This window comes from Gallinula chloropus, assembly GCF_964237585.1.
Source record: "Gallinula chloropus genome assembly, chromosome: Z".
NCBI classification, from domain to species: Eukaryota; Metazoa; Chordata; class Aves; order Gruiformes; family Rallidae; genus Gallinula; species Gallinula chloropus.
This window is the reverse complement of record NC_140089.1, coordinates 64,711,997-64,733,353: the sequence shown is the minus strand read 5'-3', so window position 1 is coordinate 64,733,353 and position 21,357 is coordinate 64,711,997. Positions and strand designations below refer to the sequence as shown.

General features: G+C 46.1%; 1 protein-coding gene across 1 annotated transcript in view; it reads right to left on the bottom strand.

The window, feature by feature from the left end:
* Positions 1 to 4,447: 4,447 nt before the first annotated feature.
* THBS4 (thrombospondin 4) overlaps positions 4,448 to 21,357 on the bottom strand; it is a gene marked incomplete at its 5' end in the record, with an annotated part of 44,996 nt that continues 28,086 nt past the window's right edge. The window contains 13 exons of the mRNA XM_084278112.1: positions 4,448 to 4,538; positions 6,488 to 6,627; positions 8,683 to 8,855; positions 9,171 to 9,367; positions 9,467 to 9,515; positions 10,433 to 10,611; positions 10,898 to 11,091; positions 15,014 to 15,066; positions 15,825 to 15,943; positions 16,639 to 16,798; positions 18,270 to 18,377; positions 18,550 to 18,654; positions 19,907 to 20,059. Of these exons, the coding sequence (XP_084134238.1) occupies positions 4,477 to 4,538; positions 6,488 to 6,627; positions 8,683 to 8,855; positions 9,171 to 9,367; positions 9,467 to 9,515; positions 10,433 to 10,611; positions 10,898 to 11,091; positions 15,014 to 15,066; positions 15,825 to 15,943; positions 16,639 to 16,798; positions 18,270 to 18,377; positions 18,550 to 18,654; positions 19,907 to 20,059 (1,692 nt within the window). The 3' untranslated portion in view covers positions 4,448 to 4,476. The remainder of the gene's footprint in view (positions 4,539 to 6,487; positions 6,628 to 8,682; positions 8,856 to 9,170; positions 9,368 to 9,466; positions 9,516 to 10,432; positions 10,612 to 10,897; positions 11,092 to 15,013; positions 15,067 to 15,824; positions 15,944 to 16,638; positions 16,799 to 18,269; positions 18,378 to 18,549; positions 18,655 to 19,906; positions 20,060 to 21,357) is intronic.

Below are 21,357 nucleotides of genomic sequence, written 5' to 3'. Positions count from 1 at the left end.
GGGATCCAGTGATAGAACACTTGGAAAGGGTTCAAAGCCACACCAGGGGAGGATTTAGATGGGATATTAAGAAGCATTTCTTTATCAAGAGGGTGGTCAAACCCTGGAACAGGCTTCCTGGAGAGGTGGTCAATGCCCCAATCCTGTTGGCATTTGGACAATGCCCTTAGTAACTTCTGGTCAGCTCTGAAGTGGTCAGGCAGTTGGACTAGGTAGTTGTATGTCCCTTCCAGCTGCAAAGATTCAGTTCTGTTTTAGGGCATGGAAGCATTTGACGTGTGCTTGCTGTGGTGTTTTTAGCATGCAGGAAAGAGTTAACCTTTTGTGAGAGTTCAACCCTGGTGTGCAGGAGCCCCAGGATGCTCAACTCCAAAGTGGCTGCAGCTGCTGCCCCAGCCCAGAGCTGCTTCGAAGGCGGTGGGGGCAGGACAGCACTACATGCTGGCTTTTAGAGGGGTGGGATTGCAACATCTTCCCCTGCCAGAGGCCACACACAGACAGCTGCGTTACACAACAGTCCAGGAAGGGCCGGTGGTGCAAGAGGAGCATGTTTAAACACTGATACAGAGGAACTATACAGTCTCTGTTTGAAGTGTGAGGGGTGGGAGGTTTCCCAAGCTCAGACTGCGGCCTTGGGACAAACCTGTGGGCAACAGTTGGACTTTGCATGTTCCTGAACTTCCAGTGATGCTGGCAGTTGGTGTGTCAACACAACACAACACAACACAACACAGTGACCTCCAGCATCCCATTGTAAGGTCCCAACAGCACCTTCTGAAACTAAAGACAGATCCCAGCTGTCCAAGCTGTGATTACCATTTGAGCAAACCAGTATGTTTTCTGTCAGGGGAAGTGGGGAGCTCACACTCCATGCTGTGCTCTTCAACAGCACACCAGCTGGAGCCTGTATCTCACCTTCCAGAAGCCAAAGGCAGTGGTGCAGACGGGACAAGAGATGGGAAATAGGTAAGTTCAAAGGTGACAAACTGCTGCCACAGAAGAGAGCCCCTGGCTGCAGGCGGGAGGGCAGCGCACAGGTCCGCAGCCTGTCAGGGGTTTGGAGGCTGCTGTCACGTCTGCTGGTGGAGCTGATGTATGTGTGTGTTGTGCTCCAACCAGCACGTGCTGCGGGCAGGTCAGGGTGGGCCAGGCTGGTTGCTGACACTTGTGGGAGATGTGTGCGTGTGCTGCAGGCCTGCTGTACCCCCACTGTGGGGGTACCCACGGGCTGTGTGGGTGCTGTCCAAGGACCGGCCTTCTGCCCGGGTTGTACCCAGACTGCTCTGAGAGGATGCAAATTTACTTTGTGGTCCATGTTCTTGATCGTGAGTCAATGATCCTGCCATTACAGCCTACATTCAGCTAGAAACAGATGGTTTCTCTCAGCTTTTAAGCATAAATTGACAATACCTTCTGTGTTGTTCCAAAGACACTAGCCTTTCAACCCCCTGTTGAAAGCCTGGTGAGTGAAGTTGGGTTTGGTGAAGCCAAGGGGAGAGGAGGTCTGAAACTGGAGGCCCTTTCGTGATGGAGCGCTGTGCCAGGCAGTGCTCCTGCATCATGCTCTGGGATCCCTCACAGGCCAGGCCCCGGGGCTGTGCTGCCTCCAGAAGCCTTGAACGTGGTGGACAAATTCGTGTTGAAACCTCTTGCCACAGACAAAGCCTTTGAAAGAACTGTCAGCCTTAATGTGGCAAATGCTAGGAAATGTTGCTTTTGCAAGTTGAAAAGGGTTATTGTATTTTCTGTAGAAGAATTTAGGATATATAGAAATTCTTGATTAACTGAACAAAACTAAACTTTATTAGTGTACACAGCTGTAACAACAATAGTAACCAGCCACAATCAAAAACAAAACCAAGATAACAACAGCTCTTAACAGTGCACAAAATTCTATCCTACGGTGTGGTTCACACATCACCGCATGAACTGCAACCCTGCAACGAGAAGCGTGGGTCCTCTGTCTAGAAGTTAAGCAATAACAGAACAGGAAAATCTTGATTCTTTCTAAACCAACTATCTGAGTTTGAAGAGACCTCTCAGTCTCAGTAACACCCACCTCTCTGATTGCTCCGGGAGGTGGAACTGCACTTGTCAGGTAGGCGCTGATGACCTGAAAGTCTAATGGCAGAGGAACAATACACCACTACAGCCATAGCAAGGACATTGTCCCTACTGCCTGGCTGTAGTGCTGTAGAAAGGAAACCTTACCACGTGTGGAGTTGTAGGGCTAAGTTTGGGGGAGGGAACTGGGGTCTCGTCTTCACCAACGCCAGCCACTTTCTGCTGCTCGACTGCTTGTGTGTGGAAATGCACATGCACAGTTCCCCCCCCCCACCTCCCCACAGAAAGTACTAGAAAAGGAAGCTCACGCATGCGTGAATACAGTGACCCCAGTAATTCCTCCATGAGGATGGTGCATGACAAAAAAGAAATTGATTTCAAGGCCAAAATTGGCAAAGAAGACTCCAGCCAGTTTTGACCAGGCCTGGAGACCTACCTAAAGCTTAATTTGCTAAGTAATGGGTGATGGGGGTGGGGAAACTGGACTTCTGTCTCAACATTGCTGAAATATTACATTAAGACGCCTGTAAAGGGTTAAGGAAGACTTGCTAACAGGATGATTTGAAGTGCCATAAGGGTGACCTTCCATAAACAATGCCTCACTTGAACAACTCTGCCTCACTGATAAAGAAGAAACATCAATTGAGACATAAGTTTGAGTCTAACACTATATTTTGAGTAAATTATGCACTCAAGGACGATGTGCTCTGTGAAAATAAAGTGATTTCTTTGATGAGGTGCAGTTCCTCCCCATTGGTCTAACGAACTCCTTATCTGTCTTGTAATTGGTCACAACTGCAGGCAAAGCATTTCATTGTAACTAGTTCAAGCTCCCCCTTGTCCTTGAAGGTATACAAAACCTGCTGAAACCAGACTTGTAGTCTGGATCAGAGTCAAGGGGTAGCTGAGGCTGTGCAAAACAGAAGGTTACTTGCGGTGATGAAGAGGAGCCATCTGACTTCATCCCCATGGCCCCCGACAACCACCACCAAACAGTAGTGTGCAGGTGCAGTTGGGAGGAGTTTATGGAAATCACTTCTTGGAACTTATGAATATGCACAGGTGTATGAGGTAACCTAATGATTTTTGGATGAGGATATGGTACAAAAGTGCTACAAACTCTGACCAAAGGTGTGCCTACTTTGTTAGGTCACCCGCTCTTGCAAGAACGTATAATAAATTACTGCTTCACTAATGTGTCTACCTTGAGTCCTTTCTTAGGACCATTGGCATTTCTAACATTAAGGGTACTTTTATTGCACTGAGAACAGGAAACTGACTTTGTTTTGGTATTTCACCTGGAAATTTAACTCAGCATTTCCCTCCTATTCTCATGCTGGGGAACAGCCATGGCTTTTCAGTTTCTCTCAGTTTCCCAGGGCTACTTCTGATTGTTTAAAACCCTGGCTGTAGGTGCCCGCTGGGTATTTCCTCCCTCTCCCCACCCCCCTCCCCAATGAACATTGTCTTTGTTAAAGTAACTGTACTATAGGCTGCAGTATCCTCTTCTGCTGTCTACTTCTGTTTCAAAAAAGGACGTAGTAGAAACGTTTGTGTTATCTAAAACCTTTCTATAGTCTGAATTATAGAATGCATTGTAATACAATTATTTTTTTTTTTAGCTTCCCCTCCCCCCCAATTCCTTTCCTAATGGTTACTGGCACTTAATGTAGGGTTTGGTAGTTTTTTGGTGAATTACTTTCCTAAGACTGTGGTATGGGCTGAGAGAGCTTGGCTCCAACTGGGGAGAGGCAGTCCAAGCCTGGCTTTGTGTGTGTAAGTTAGGATTACTTTTAGCTGATTCTGCTTGTATCCCCACGTGTCTCTTCTGTGTTTAGTCCCACGCAAGTCCCAAGACACGACTACAATGCCCTGCAGTCAGCTTTTCTTGCAGGATGTGTTACTGTTACTCACAGTTTTCTGGTGGTAGGGCAGGAAGGTCTAATGGGGTTCTTGGAGAAGGTCTGCCAAAGGCAACTAAGTCTCCAAAGGAGTTAAACAACTACTCTAAAGGAGAGAGATGTAACTTTTTTCCTAGGAGGACTGGAATGGTCCTAAGAAGACCTTGGCTGGGCAGGAAGGCTCCCAGCCACTTCGTGCCCGAGCGCAACCTGTTGTTTCTGACACATTCCAGATGGGCAGGATGGCGCTTTCCTCCCCACCCCCACTAATACTGAAATCAAAACGGCAGCAGATTGATTATTTTTTCCCTAAAACAAGCAAAGCCCCACTCTATTTTGTCTCCTTTTTACTTTCACTTTTATACAAAACAAACAAACAAACAAAAAGGTCTGGCATAGTCACATCAATGAGAAGAAGCTGCGGTGTGCGCTCTCGCACCAGCAGTTGTATAAGGATTTAAAATACATTGTTTTATTGTTTGCAATAGCCATGTTAGTTTGCTTTTCCTTCTTAAACATCACCGACACCAAATTGCTGAGCTTGAAATTCTTGAAAGTCCTCTGGGATGGTGTCTAAAACAGGAAAATATGCAGAAGTTTAGTCTCTTCTGACAAAAAATTAATGAATTACCCACTTACTGTTTGGTTTTGGGTTTGTTCTTTTTTTAGGTAACGTGCCTTCTCTTCTGTTTATATGTTAAGAACAACCAGTGAAGGCTTTTGGTTTGAGTGGTACATGGAGGGACTAATGAGACCGTCAGTGCTGCAGTGCCAACCCATGACCAGCCAGTCCCATCGGTCTTCAAATTACATTTCCACCTGACAACTCCATGGTGCCTACTTTCTTATTTGTATTAACAACCCCTGACCAGAAGGCAGAAAAGGTGGCTGTCTAGCTCTGCAGCCCAGGCAACGTTTGTTGCATCAGCATCTGTATCTCTAAAGTATCCTAATTCAACTTCCCCCCGATGGTTTCCCATGCCACAAAAAGGGACAGAAACATTAACACAAGAACAGGTTAATGGTAGAACACTGCTCAAAATAAAACCCAGCATTGGCAAAGGGAGCTGGAGATGGGTCAGTTTCCTAACTGCACCTGTGTGTGAAGCACTGAGTTGGCAGCATGCCTTTGCCAGACTCCAGAACATTTTATCTGGAGTGCCACAGAGCTGAGCAAGGAGATAAAGCTGCAGCCAAAGATGGGGCTGCAGCAATGAAGGTCAGGCGCCCGACCTCAACTTCCATCATTTCCGCCCTGAGGCTGGACAAGTAACTCCATACTCAAAAAAAAAGGAAGTTAACTATATAAATACAGAGAATATATATATAAAAAAAGGATTAAGAAGTCCTTTGCTTTTTGTTGATCAGTTCTTTTTTAAGGCTTGAAAATTCTTTTTAAGCTTGTTCTGCAAGTGTAAGAACCTGTCTGGGGTGAAAGCGGGGATACTCGGGGGGGCAGAGCGCCTTTGGGTGGGTTTTGTTGACTTAGTGCAGTGCCTGCAGCAAGGCCACTGCCTGCTTGCTGCCAGGAGAGCCTCTGCAATGTCAGCAGCAGCTTTGAGCAATGCTTTCTGGGAAACCACATGCTGTTTGAGAGCCTTACTAAGCAGTTGTCAATTGTAAGCACCACCGTCTGCAAGTTGCCCTTCAGGCACCAGCCTAGGGGCACCCAGTGCCCAAGAACAGACTCCATGACCAATGCAAGTCACGGAGCCAGGGTTTGGCCATGGGGTGTCTGTGTCCATGCAGATTTGAGCTGGGCTTCTTGGATGCACAGAAAGCAGACAAGGGAACTGTTTCAACTTGGCTGGTAACTTATTTTCCCAAGGCAGTCTTGGAAGGGGTTGATACGGGGTGGAGGGGTGCAGCCCCAAAGCCCCACTTCCAGCTAGATGAACTGCTGACAGGGCAGAGATACCCTGATGTGGTCAGCTTCTTTGTGAGACCAAGGTTTGAGTTACTCCGCAGAGTGGGAGGTCAGGCCTAAGCTGTGAAGCTCTTACCCCAAGAGGAGTGAGCTGGCCTGCTTCCTGAGTCTGAGGAGGATTCCTCCATGGGCAGAAGGGCGTCTTTCAATCTTGCCCTCCCAGGAGCAACCAGCAGGTACATGAGTGACACTGTTGCCAGGTGACTGAACCCACTAGCTCTCCAGATGTATTCCACCTCGGATGCACAGCTCAAGGCATCTTACGTGCATGATGGCCTCAGCCTAGTGCGCATGTACCAGCCTGGTTGGTTTTAAATAACGTTTCTAATTCTCTGCTGACAGCTATACTACTTAGTTGGCACAAACTCTGCAGCAGAGTGACTGCTCTGGGAGGAGCAGTTGTGAGGTGTTAGCTCCCATCTGGCTGTGCTGCAGCGTGCTGCGGGTGCCAGGGGAGGCGTTTCACAGCTGTGAGCAGCTTGTAAACGAAGAGCAAAGGAAAAGGATGCAAAATGGCCGGACCCAAGAGCCACGCCGCGGGTTCTGCGTGGTCACCTGCAAGCTCTGAGCTAAAGTGACGTCAAAGCAGCATTACCGTTGCAGCGGTATTTCAGGTTGGACCAAATGATGTTTTCCTGAGAGAAGCAGAAAACTCCAAGCCGCCCTCCACGCATCGTGGTGTCTATGGTCACACCAGAGTCCGCCACCAGGTCAGAGCCTTCATAAAATCTTGCCCTTAACAAAAGCAAACAGTAGCTCTGTTAGGTCTTTTCCAAGGCTGCAACATTCATAAAGGTAGTTTTGTTGTCCATGGTGCCTCTAGCCCTGGACATGCTATCCTCCAGTCTAGCCCAGTATGCTGGGAAGGGGAGCTGTGCAGCATGCTGGCGAGGGCTGGGCAGGGAAGGTGTTTTAGTGGTGGTCTTTTTTCACACATCCTACAAAAGCCTTGGAATGTTTTTCTCCTGTCCTCAGACAGGTTGATAGCTATAGGAGAAAGGGAGAACTCAAGAAACGCAGGCGGGTATTGTCTCACAGAGTTTGATTTTCTTTTTAAACAGGCAAAGTTTCAAACAAACAGTTTGGAACTTTAAATTTGACGGTGAAATTCTTTAAAAATGTGAGTATGATTAATTCCAGGAACGGTTTTGATGATCTGGCACCTTCTTGTTAGAAAACCCATTGGCAAATTCCTAAATAGCTCCGGAAACAGCTGTGCCCTGCCAGCTTCCCTGCATGTGCCCTGTACTGAGGGCTGAGGGGAACACACTGCAGCCAGCTGAGCTGTTGCAGCACACTCTACACCAAGTCCTCGGCCTCTGGGGTACTGGGTACATGACTGAGTGAGTAATGAGCCTGGAGTGCTCTGGTTTGGATGAGGACACTGCTGGTCTGACATGCAAGAAAACAGCAAGTGGTGAAGGGAAAGAAAGTTCCTGTGTCTTTTCATAAAATAAGAAAAACTCAAACAAACCCCAACAAAAACAATTCCTGTTATGTTCCTGAGCTTACTTCCTGATTCGCTGAGGCGGTTCAAAAGTATCTGTGCAATGAATAGAGCTTGTTGTCTTCCAGATTTCCGTGGGAGAGGCTGACTCAAGTGACTTTTTCCTTGAAGCCTCAGAAAGCCTTTGTTAGACACATTATGGTCTGTGGCATCTGGCCTAAACAGACCGCAGTGAGATGTGGACAGTGCTGGCAGCGCTCCGCGTCAGGCCTGGCTGCCTTCGGTGTCCGGAGGATTTTGTGGCGCTGACTGTGCCACCTTTCCCAACTTTGCAGGGGGAAGTACCTATACCCCCTTGCCAAGGCAGACTGCAACCCCAGGCAGATGGTGGCATCAGCTTGGTCTGAAGAAAAGTTGCCACCCAAAATCTATTTGCTACTGCCCTGTGGCTGGGACACAGCAGTTGCCAGTATAAATAAATGTTATTGATCCATTTTACCATCAAGTCAAAGGGGCTTGTAACCCAAATTACAGCTGAAGGTGACGCCCTGCACCACAGAAAGGGAATTATCGTATCATCAAGTTACTGCACCTCACCTGCAGGGACGTGATTTTTTTAAAGAACAACTGACTTAGCTGTTATTTCTGCTCTATTATACCCGAGCTGATAATGCCAGAGCAGTTCATCTGTTGCATTTTTACATCAACCTTGTAATTCCTGCTTATCTGGATGTTGCAGAGTGAAAAGTTTCCTCCTGAATGGTGATTGCTTTTTGGTTTTTTTCCCAAATAACTTCTCATTTTTTTCCAAGCAACAAAATAAGAATAGATAAAATGCATTATGTGGCTTTGACAAGCTTTCTGAATATGTGCTGTGTAATCTCAAATCTATCACATCAGGATCATTACTGACCTTAGTTGGGATGACAACCTTTAGGTCGACAACTTTTCCTTTATTAATTCTGCTATCCCAGAATATGCAAATGACCTATCACGATTCCAACAAAAGTATTCTAAAAGATCAAAACTAGGGAAGTTTGAAACGCACTGTTTTTCAGGTCAGCGGCCAACAGTAGCTTGGAAACACAGGGTACTGAAGCCAGGAAAGGGCTTATTAGGGTAGGACACAGCTACAACAGCCAGATCAGCTGCAGCAGGTGTAGTACGGAGTTGTCTTTCCAAGGAAAACAACTGCAGGCTGAACTTCAACAGTCCAACCCACTATGAGCCTTCACCAGTGCAAAGCCAAGACATATTATAAATTCTCAGATCATCACCTGAGCTGAGGGTTTGGAAACAACAGTTTAGGCAGACGTGTTTGTACTCACCTTCTCCTCTCTTACCTGATATAACCAATCTGGGGTCTGTGCTGCAAGAACCAGCGGTAGGAGACTTTGTCTTTCCACCCAACATTTCGGGGGTCCTTCCACAGCAGCCTGACCTGGTCACTGGTGTCGCCCGTGTGCCAGAGGGAGTTGCGGAGGTGCTCGCCAGGGCCTGTCTTGGATTTCACAGCCTGCAGAAACACAACGTCCCGATGCTGACCGGAGAGAAACACCACTTCCAGGAACTCTAACCCCTGTTTTGTAGCAGCCAGCAGGTCTGCAGAAGAACTGTCCCTCCTGCTCACAAACCCCTAACACCTCTCGTATAACCACAGCCACTGCACACGTGGAGGAGCAGCCGAGTACCTGGAGTAAGGAGAGGCTTATCCCAAGGGTGGCTTATCCCCTGGCAGTCAGATGGCAGGGTGGCATGGCCAGCATGGCAGGATGGCGTGGCCAGGCCATGGTGACCACTGCACCCCACAGCTAGGAGCCAAGACCAATACCTTTAGCTGAATGCCGGGCTCTGCGACAGCTCTGAAGGGAGTCGCTTGCCAGTAGGTCTGTTCAGTCTGTTTCCACATTACCACGTAAAAGCTAGAGCTGTCTTGGTATCCAAAAATAAAGCCAGCGTAGTCGTCGTCTGTCACCGTGTTCACATGAAAAGTGCCCTCGAAGTCCACACCATTAAAAGCTGTGTAACCTGAGGACACAAGCAGGTGAAAAACGAGCCTGCAGAAAACACACTCAGAGGCTGTAAGTTTTCCACTGTAAAACCAGAGTCCCAGAAGAGGGTACGTACCAACAGCAAGGCCAGGGTCGCTGTTCATTGTCTGCACAATTTCCATGCCCTGCAGGAGTAAATTCAGAGTGGTTAGGGCATGCAACAAGCTGGGCTGGCTATGCCTGGCAGCCTCTTCTGGCCTTCTTTGAGCAGCAACCCCCCCCTCTGTTTGCTCACAACACCTCTAGCTCCCAGTTAAAATGAGCACTGTAATCAAGTACTGATGTTTCAGCTGCCTGCGTGTCACAAGTCAGGAAGGATTTTTCTTTTCCCAGTACAGAATCAGACATACTGGTTCTGCTGTTCTTTCCCTAAGACAATCTTTTTCTGCAAATCAATGAACCTGGCCCGGACTGGAGGTGGGACTGAGGGAGGGGGACGAGGGCCAGCGCAGGCAAGAGAGCTTCACCTAGACCTAGTTCATACAGTTTGATTGTGGAGTTCAGGACTAAACTGTGCCAGGACTGGGTTACAGAAGGTGTGTACGTCTCAGCTGGCCTGGCAGAGACTTTGGCAATGGGAATAAATGGCACACTCCTTGCAATTCAGAACACGTTAGCCTCCTGGAGACTAAAACTTAGCAGTGTCCACGACAGTTATTGGACTCAATCTAGGAGTAAATGCTCTGCTGCAAAGCAGGTCAGACTTTAAAATTCTGAGAAGGCTTCATGCAACCATTTGCTACAGAAATACTTCAATAGGGCGACACAGAAGTCTTGTGTTTGCCACCTTGGCAGCAGAGACATCCACACAGAACAAGTTGACTAAGATGTAGTTATTTTAGATTACCAGGAGCATAAAGCTTCAAGCTATCACATACTAAAAGCAAGTTCCTTCATTGTAACTCCTGTAAAGTAGTCAACCAACCAGCAGCTTCCACTTGTCACTTGTGTGCCAGCAGTCCAGCAATTACAGAGACCACTTTACTCTGTTTTTTCAAATTATCTTTCTCAGGCAGGTAAAAGAGTCTAGATATATTTTTACCTGGTTTAGAACCACCCAGTTGGGATCAATCTGTGCATCCCCCTCTGGGTCCAGCACTACTGTCTGATAGGCCCTGAAGTCCGTCAAGGTGATCTCTGCATTCTCAGGGCACACATCGATCCGATCAATCACTGTATCCTGGTCGAAGTCTGACTCGCAGATATCCCCAACTCCATCACCTGAACACATCAGAGAAGCAACAGCAGATTTACAGTGCAGCAAGCAGGCACCTCTGGGTGAGCCACTGGATCAGGGTGCCCAAGAAACAGGTGGAGTCTCAGCCTCGATAACCACAGTGCCCAGGGAGCAGGACCTGAGAACCTCTGCCTTAGCCAAAAGGGTCTTTGCATCTCTCCAGGGATGAGTGTATGCATACATGGTGACTATGTTGGATCCTGATGCACATCTATAATGCTTGGGGAAGGATGCCTAAGCACCAAAATGGCTTCTGAAGGCCCATCTTACCATTGTCATCTTCCTGCCCTGGGTTGGGAACCAGCCTGCAGTTGTCAGGGCCTGGGGGCAAGAGGTCAGGAATGCCATCATTATCATCATCCTCATCACACTCATCACCCAACCCGTCTTTATCTGTGTCCAGCTGGGAGCTGTTAATGACGGTGGGGCAGTTGTCTGTGCTGTCCTGGTGTCCATCACCATCACTGCGAGCACAGAGACAGAAAGAAATGGCACATCAGGATCAGCATTTGCATTGGGGACATCATGGGCACCTGAGCAGGAATTGCACTGGAGGCACCCCCAGAGCTGGAAAAAGACAAGTGCATCACTGTGACCTGGTATCGCTCAGGTGGCTGAACAGCAAGGAGACAAGGAGCAGAGACTGTATGATAAGGTGACAGAAAGATGGAGACTTAGCCTGGAGGTATAAAAATACCCAGAGAAGGAAAAGAAAAAAAAGCCTTACATGGAATGGGATAAGACACCAGAGCCCAGGATCCCAAACAGCATCCACCCCTAAAGGGCATATAAGGCACACCCAATACATGCAGTGTGGCCACCAAAAGGCACCCATGAGACAGCAGGAGCTCAACAGCTGGTGACCCTTGTCACATGTGTTGTCCACAAGTGTCTTGGTGGTCATGAATGAAAATGTATGGGAGACTCTACATGAGCACCTGAAATCAGACTTGTTTAAAAACAAGCACCACTTTTACTCACCAGCACAGCAAGACATTTTAACAAATGTGATGCCCATCTATAAGAAGGGCTGGAAGGAGGATCTAGGGAAACACAGGCCTGTCAGCCTGACCTTGGTATCAAGGAAGGTTATGGAGCAGATCACCTTGAGTGCTATCAAGACACACACCCAGGACAGCCAGGTGACTGGCCCAGCCAGCATATGTTTACAAAAGGCAGGGCCTGCTTGACCAACCTGATCAACCCATGACAAGGAGACCCCCTTAGTGGATGAGGGAAAGGTAGGCTGTGGATGTGGTCTACCTGCACTTTAGAAAAGCTTTGACACCATTTCCCACACCATTCTCCCAGAGAAACTGGCTGCTCATGGCTTGTACAAGTGTACTCTTGGCTGGGTAAAAAACTGACTGGATGGTCAGACCCAAAATGTTGTGGTTTATGGAGTTACACCCAGCTGGAGGCTGATCACCAGTGGTGTTCCCCAGGCCAGTTCTCCTTAATATCTTTATCAGTGATCTGGATGAGGGCACTGAGTGCACCCTCAGTTTGTTTGAAGACAACACCATGTTGGGTGGGAGTGTTGATGTGCTGGAGAGCAGGAATGCTCTGCAGAGGGATGTGGACAAACTGGATTGATGGGCTGAGGCCAACTGCATGAGGCTCAACAAGGCTGAGTGCCAGGTCCTGCACTTGGGCCACAGCAACCCCAGGCAGTGCTACAGGCTTGGGGAATTGTGGCTGGAAAGTTGCCTGGGGGAAAAAGACCTGGGGATGTTGGTCAATGAAGCTAATGAAGGGTCTGGAGCACAAGACTTACAAGGAGCAGATGATTGACCTCCTATACTCACCAGTAGTAAGGCCACACTTCAAGTGCTGTGTTCAGTTTTGGGGCCCTCACTACAAGAAGGACATTGAGGTGCTGGAGCGTGTCCAAAGAAGAACAGTGAAACTGGTGAAGCATCTGGAGCACTGGTCAACTGAGGAGCAGCTGAGGGAACTGGGGTTGTTTAGCCTTGAGTAAAGGAGGCTGAGGGGAGGCCTTGTAACTTGTTACAACTGATAGGATGTTGGAGCCAGGTGGGTGTTGGTCTCTTCTCCCAAGAAACAAGTGGTAGGGTAAGAGGAAATGGCCTCAAGTGGTACCAGGGGAGGTTCAGATTATTAGGGAAATAAAACTCTTCCCCAAAAGGGTTGTCAGACACTGGAACAGGCAGCCCAGGGAAGTGGCTGAGTCACCATCCCTGGAGGTATTTAAAAGATGTGTAGGTGTGGTGCTTTGGGACAGGGCTTAGTGGTGGACTTGGCAGTGTTAGGTTAAGGGTTGGATGTGATGATCTTAAATGTCTTTCCCAAGCTGACTGATTCTGCGATTCTGTCACTCCAGTTACAGTCCTGCAGGACTTTCATACTGTGCAGTATGAAAGGAGAAAATCTGTAGCTCCTAAGGACTCCTCCAGCCCATAGCTGCATCAGCTGGTTACAGAGAAGAGTCACCAGGAATGGGGACATCAACTATAGAGAAAGATTTGGGCAGTTTCAGAGTGACTGTCTTGTTCCTTTATGCCAACATTTAAGTGTACCTGTGCAAAATGATGGTCTGAGTTCATACAATTAACAAAATGGTTTCTGGCAATAAGCAGGCATGTTTCCCCACAGTAGTTTTTTGCCTTGTGCAGGCAGAGCAGAACTGAGCTGCAGCCAAATTAAAGCAGGGCTGCTGCTTATAGCTATGTGTATTCCCTCCTATCTGCCTGCTTAAGAAAGGTGCTTTAATTTTAGGTCAGAGCAACTGATCTCTGCACACTCTTAAAAGAGAACTCAATGCCAGCCACACACATGGATCTATTGCAGACTGAATATGAGCCAGCAGTGTACCCAGGTGGCCAAGAAGGCTAATGGCATCTTGGCTTGTGTCGGAAACAGCGTGGCCAGCAGGTCCAGGGAAGTGATTGTGCCCCTGATTGTGGTGAGGCCACACCTCGAGTACTGTGTCCAGTTCCGGGTTTCTCACTGTAAGAAGGACACTGAGGTGCTGGAGTGTGTCCAGAGAAGGGCAACCAGTCTGGTGAAGGGGCTGGAGAGCAAACCTCATGAGGAGCCTTTGAGGCAACTGGGGTGATTTAGCCTGGAGGAGACTGAGGAGGGACCTTATCACTGCCTACAGCTACCTGAAAGGAGGTTGTAGAGAGATGGGTGTTGGTCTCTTCACCCAATCAATAGGTGATAGGATGAGGGGGAAAGGGCTCAAGCTGTGCCAGGGCAGGTTCAAATTAGATATTAGGAAAAAATCCTTGACTGAAAGGGATGTCAGGCATTGGAACAGGCTGCCCAGGGAGGTGGTTGAGTCACCAACCATGGATGTGTTTAGAAGACGGGTAGGTGAGGTGTTCCATCGGTGGGACTAGATGATCTTAAAGCTCTTTTCAAACCTAGTAATTCTGTTAACCTCAGGCACAGCTACAGCATTTCTACCAAGAAATGCTTCACACATGTTAGCTAGGCTTGAGGGAAAAAAAAAAGAAGACAGCACATTCCTTTCTAAAACAAGTTAAAAACCCAGGCCATATCTATGTAAAGCAGCAGCCAATTGGCCCAAGACTGGGAATAGTTTCTGCAGAGCCAGGGAAGTGGGCTCCTTACAATTATCATCCTGAATGGAAGCACCCACCAACAGCCCTGGGGTGAGACCTCGCAGCTGTCAGTGGCTGGTGAAGTGCTGTGCCAGCACAGGATTTATCACTTCACTTTCCCCTTACTTTAAGTGAGAAGCACAGGTGGACCTGCCACTCCCCAAGTTGGTTATGCAGAAGCTGCTTCCAGACAGGCATTAGCAGTTTGTCATGGTGACTGATCCTCTGAATGCACAGACCATGCAAAAGCCACACCACTCTTGCTGTGCTAAAGCAAAGGGGTTTATCAGCAAATGTTTTACACTTCATAAAAAAAATCTGAAACACTAGGTTTTAGTTTCTAGTTTCAGAAAAACTAGGTTTCTGAAATGCTAGGTTCTTACAGAAAAATCATACAGCCCTGAACTGTGGGATTTCTGGTAAAGATAAAAAGAAAGTAAAGAGGAATGAAAAATAAAGCAAAGAAAAAGAGGTTACCACACTGTGAGGCTCTGAGCGGTGCTCTGGGTTTAACAGCTAGAGAACCCCTCTGAATGTCACTTCAACATGAACTTGCAGAATGCCTGTAAGAACACAGGGCTAATGGTGAAGGGCTCCATGATTGTGCCTCTACAGGGCAGTGAACCAGCAAGGCCGATAATTCCTAACATTGTTTTTGAAATAGCATCTCTTTGAGGAGGTATGGAAATTAAATCCAGGCTAGTCTGAGAGATTCCAGCTCTCCAGGAATCACCAGCATGCTGCAGCTCAAGACTAGCCTCTTCTACTTCCCTGCCATGACAGACACACAGCATACCTGTCCTGATTGGTATCGCAGGAATCTCCAACAAGGTCATTGTCAACATCTGACTGCAAAAGAAAACAGAGAAAGTTCCAGAACCAGCTGCTGAGAGCATTCTTTATAATGGGAGTAATAATCCAAAATGCAACCAAATAAAACACAGTTAAAATAAAAGCGTGGGAAAACTTCTGTTTTAGAAAGCATCCCTCTAACCAAAAAGTCGGTTTGATTAAAAAATGATTGGAGGAGTTCCAGCAAGAAGAGCAGTTCAAGCTGGACTCCTCTAATATTGGAAATAAGTATCCCTGACTTCTAACCAAGGTTGATTTCTTGGGCAGCTTTACAAAATCTACCATATTTCCAGCCTATTTTGTTAGTAACATGGGACTTAATCAGAATTCAAAATACAAGAAAACTCTAGCTTCTTACCTGGGGCTTAATCAGAAAATACACGAAAAGCCTCACTGACTTCTCACTTGGGAGCAGTGAAAGTTTTGCTAAATAAGGGCACCAGGATTTTGTCCTAATTAGAGAAATACCAAGTGTAACTAGATGACACCACTGTGCGAAGCCTGGCACTGGACTCCATGGGACTTGAGCATACCCACAGTTCAGAGAATGACAGTTAGAAGACCCTGCCAGGGCAGAGAGGTGCTAACACACACCTGTTCGCTCCCCTCTCCTATATTGTGAGAGTTTGAAGCTCTGTAAGACTTTTGTTACGACCGTAACAAAATAACCACTGTGACTGCATTCTCTTGCATTGTTTTGGATCTCAGCAGTCCCTCTCCCTAAACAAGGGTAATTTTTCCTTCTGCTGGCTCACCTGGTTTGGGTTGCTGATTGTTGGGCAGCTGTCACAGGCATCACCCACACCATCATTATCCTTGTCCTCCTGGTCTTCGTTGGGGATCCTCTGACAATTGTCTAAAAGGTTCCTTATACCTAGTGAAAAGCAGATTAGATGTCAGTTAAAATCAATCCTCGGATTTGTTACGGGACAACGTAAGCACCAGGAATAGTAAAGACACTATTCCTTTTCAGCAACTACTTAATCTTGCAATGACATTATAAACCTGCATAGCAAATCCTTCTTATGTGGACACCCCTTCATTCCACAGAAGTTAGAAACACCGTGCTGAAGAACAGCTTCCGACCCCGCCGCATACACTTTGTTGGCTACACACAACTCATTCTAACCTGTTCCTGTATCACAGCTTACATACAGGATGGGACATTTCAGCTTCACTACTGGGTTTTGTGGTTTGTGATCTTTTTTTCACTTCTACAGCAATGAAAATAATACATTATATCTAGTTGTTGGGCACCTGGTACAGGCAACCGCTGGGTACTCCGGGGCATGTTTGCACATTTAAGGAGTTACTGAATGACTGACAACTTCACCTTACACATGAAGTGTTGTCTGGTGTATCTGCTACAGCGCTCAGTGCTTCCCAATGGAGGTGAAAAGACAGACATGAATCTAAATGAATGAGCAGGATGCCAGACACAGGTTGCACGAAGAAAAACAATGCATGGCATGACAGTTAGCAGCTGGTGACAGGAAACACCCTAAGACACGGCACATTCCAGGCAAGTTTGAAGAACATCAGAGAAGCTGAAAGTAAAGAATTACCAACCATCTCCGTCCATGTCATCATCACAAGCATCTCCTTTCCCATCGCCATCTGTGTCCCTCTGGTCATTATTCAGGACATTGCGGCAGTTGTCACAAGCGTCTCCAAAGATATCTTGGTCGCTGTTTCGCTGGTTAACATTGGGAGACAAGACACAGTTATCCTGCAAGAGACACAGATCCAACTCAGACATGAACTGAGCCACGAATCTTTAATTTCTACTTTAGTGGATTTATACAACTCCTGTCTTCATTTCTGCTTTCACTAACAATATTATTGCGAGCAGTTTGACATTTTATGTGAATATTACCTCTGGATCAGATTTTACTGTTTCCATCAAAGCTCTGCTTTGGGCCACACGGTGGGAACCCAGTAACACCCAGTATCATAAGGCTTTATTTATAACTTTGACTTCTGACTCTCATTTCAGATGCAGTCATGGTCCTGGCTTTCTTACATGGTCCTTCTCAAAGGTGCGCAGGCCCTGACAGCACTGGCGATGCTTTCAGTGAATGGCGGTTGCCCCCTTCTGGTAGAGAACCAAAGAATCAAGCCGAACAGAAACACTTGGAAAAGCAGAACAGTGGGATGCAAAAAGAAACATGATTTTGGTTTTGGGGGTTTGTTTGTTTGTTTGTTTTGTCAGGCTGCTATTTAGTCTCTAACAGCATCAGGAGGCATACAGAGAAAACTATTTCTAAGTGGCGTAGACATTCCCATCTAGCACACCTATGACCCTCTTGTGCAGATGGAGGCAGAACAAACACAGCTTAGCACCACCACAGAAGTCACTTGACTGCAAAGGTGCTGAATACTGATTGACAGTTGAGGGAGAATTTATCATCTTTCTTCACAGAACAATAATTAAATCAGTTGCTTCAAACTACCAGAAGTTAGAGTGGGCCTCTGGCAAAACAGCTGGAGACAAACGTTCTGTGATTGCCAGTCTGCTCTAGCTCCACATGGGCGTTTGTACTCTGGACAGAGTGGTCTTGCTGTCTTCTTCAGATTAAGTGCACTAAGCAATACCACAGAAGGATCTTTATGTAGAACAACAGAGGGTATGTGAGGGTAACAGGTGAACACAAAAGAGCTTTTAGGTATTTAGAGAAAAAGTACAATTTATTCTCTGTTATATTCTGCAGTAGTGTACTCATGTGGAAACCTCTTTTGCTTTAAGAACATGATTCAAAGCTTTCTCAAGTTATTGGAAAGACACCCATTACTTTATGTAGGGTTTGGATCCCTCAGCAATGTGATAACAGGTCAATCTGCTCTTTAGAGTGACACTTAACACAAGTAATGTTCACAAAGACCATGGTATGGAAAACCATGACAGAAGGATACGAGTTCTGTATATGAAAAAACCTCTATAACTAAATGCTAAAATATAATAATGGAGCATATACTGGTGGGATTTAAGGCTGGGTGAGACTGCCTATGGTTTTTAGAGTCTACAACAGCGAGCATTACACAAAAGTAAAAGCCATGATTAGAGAGCTGCTGACAGTGGTGGGTATGGGACAGACTCTGGCACACAGTAGTGAGCTGGATTTGAAAATCACTGTCTGTGACTTTCAGAACGAAACCCTTCTGTTTGCACAGACCCCTGCACCCGAATCTACACACAGCACCTGCTCATTGGGTATGCCATCTCCATCTGCATCGTCGTCACAGGCATCTCCAATCCCATCACCATCCGCATCTTCTTGGCCGGAGTTTGGGACAAATCTACAATTGTCCTAGACACAAAAAAGAGGCATGCCTGGGTAAACTGGGTGCCTTTGTCTATTATTTACTTAATAAATTAATTAAATTAAATACAATTTATCAGGAGGAATCCAGTTTCTTCCATGCTTCCTCTTCACCCCTATGTGGTGTGATTTATCATAGGATTACGCAAGGATTTCTTACCTTTCTGCAGTTTTCAGCAGAACAGGAGAGCTCTTCATTAGGGTAGCCATCGATGTCAACATCCTTTCCACAGATATAACCATCACCAGCCCAGCCAATGCCACACTATCAATAAAACACCATGGTAGTACTACCAAAAGGTTAATGAGTCACTGCAGCAATATTTAAGTGGGAAATCCTGTGTTAAACACCTTGAAAACACTAACATACAGAAGGCATGGACAGACACTGAAGTACAATGAGGTACACTTCAGCATCTCTTCATGTGGAAAGCTCTCTGTACGTAGGCACAGCCAGAAAGAGCTAAGATGTTATACGGGACGTGAGCCTGCAACACCTAATGATTTCACTGGGAGCTATAGATTTCTTTTAGACACTGATCAGGAATCAATTCTTGTTCCTCACTTACAGGTAAAGAAAAAGAAAGTATGGGATCTAGGCAAACTAGGGCAAGTTCCAAGACAAAATTGTGCTAACAGTTACTCTTGGCATCAGCAAACCAAGTGCATCTGCACGTAAGTTTCTCTAGCCAATTAAATTGGCACTGTTTCAAACCAGTGCCTAAACTGTGTTGCAACTGAGAATACATGCATAGAACTGTATGTCAAACTCTAGCCCCCCCTTTAAAATGAGGACTTGACTAACACAAATAGCTAAGAATCTCCCCATTGCAGCATGGACTTAAAATATCCTAGATTCTTCTTTGAAATTGATGTCCTTAAAAATGAGACCAAAGCAAGTGCCAGCAAAAGCATGCACTGTATCCAAATTTAGGACACAGGATTAGACTCTTGCTTCCCCATGCAAGCTGGAAAAACTGAATAATATATTTCAGTTAGCCTCTTACAATGAAAGTCCATGTACCACTTGGTGCTCCTCTGTTCTTGCAGCTTGAAGGCATGGTACAGCCTAGCTGTGCCTAGAATCTGTGGTCTCACTTGGAAAACTGCCATCTGACAGCAGGCACATACAGTCACAGTAGGTGGGCAAAGAGGATCCCTACTTGTAGCTACATAGCTGAGCACCCAGAGAGGAATGTGCCCCTATGATGTCTTCTATAGACTGACACTAGACAGTCCTTTCTGAGACTACAGAATGTCTGTAAAAGCCATTCCCAAAAGATCTAATTACACAGACACAGTAAACGTGGTACATGAGTATGGCTGCATTACAGACATGCTGCAAGAAAACAACTGCAAGATACACTCATCCCAGTTATTTCTGTAGCTGGTCTGGGCCAGCGTGCCACAGTCTGGTTAAAGCACCCAACTACGTAAAATGACCACAAACATTTTCTCAGTTCTAGCCTAAAAAAGGCTATTTCTCACTGTATAAATGCATGAATTTATGAACTCACAATACATGTCACCTCTCCTCTCCTCTCCTCAATACAACGGGCATGGACACTGCATGGATTGAGGGCTCGACTTCTGCAGCTCTTCTCAGCCTGACATCCCCTGGTTTGGTCTCCTGTATATCCTGGTTTACACTGGCCACAGCGGTAAGACCCCTGTAAGAACAAAATGTTACTAGACAGCCTTTTAACAGGACTACCTTTTCTTTTAAAGCCAGCATGTGAGCAAGATTCATGTCATGCTGCTTATGCTGCGTGGTGTGGTTTTTTACCTGTTCCTGAACTGTGAACGAACATTGTTTCCTTCAGGTTCCACAGCACACACTGGAAAACACGCTCTTTTATTAGGCCAGAGAAAAGTCAGATACCAGCAAAAGCTTCTTCATTATGCCTCTTCCCTGACAGTATCACTCTGAGCTGCTTCCAGGTGGCCAAAACTTTGAATGGATGCTCTTATTTCAGTGTAAATCAGACCTATGAGTTTATCTAAACTCAGTTGGGTACAACTTTAAATCAGAGAGACAAGAAAGTTCATCATGTCTTTCCCTCATTTTATTTATTTACTTTTTTTAGCTGATATGTTTTTAAGCCAATTAAGAGTTAAATCTTGTTCTTCAGAAAAGAATTCAGGAGTTGAAGACACAGCCGTCCCCATTTACACCGGAGTAAGAACGTCACTGTAACTTTTTGCAGTGATTTACCAGACACATACATATATACTTTATACCTGTGCTGCTCTATTGCATAAAAAACCCCAAAGGAGCTCAGCCAAGGAATCTCAGTGTGTGCTGGAACAATCATTGTATGAGATACACACAGATAAAGGCTGATTAAGAAGGGGTCTTGTTTAGGCATCTAATGTGGCTTTTGTCTCTGTCTCACATACTTGTAAGTATGTAACCTATGATGTAAAATTTAACTGAAAACAATCTTTTTTTTCCTTACAGAGAAAAATTATTTTTCACATGTCAAGGAACAGAAAGAGTTAGACATCTGAGGATATTGTGCATCCATCCCTTTGTGAAACTGGCATGCTTCACACAACTTCTCTCTTCCCATACAAAGTCTGTCAGATGAACTACCAAGACTGTTTCAGTCTACCATGACAGAGAGACACATTTACTACCCCTGAGTTTTATTTTTGTCCTGTTTCTACCTTCATTCCAAATTTTAACTATCACTGTCTGCATACTGCCAGGCTGAAGATGAAGCTATACAGGCAAATGAAGAGTCAGATAATCACTGGGGTATGCAAACGGTATGGCTATATAAATCAAACCGACCTGTGCACTTTTTCCTAATGGATGTCACAGTAATATCTCCTGGAGTCTGCTGGATTTGCTCAGTATAACCTGTCCTATATCAAGCTGTATGCATTAAAATGGCCTTTAAGAAAGTACTCCAGACCAAACTGTTTCTAAACAGAGACTGCTCTGTTTTGACAGATGTCAGGC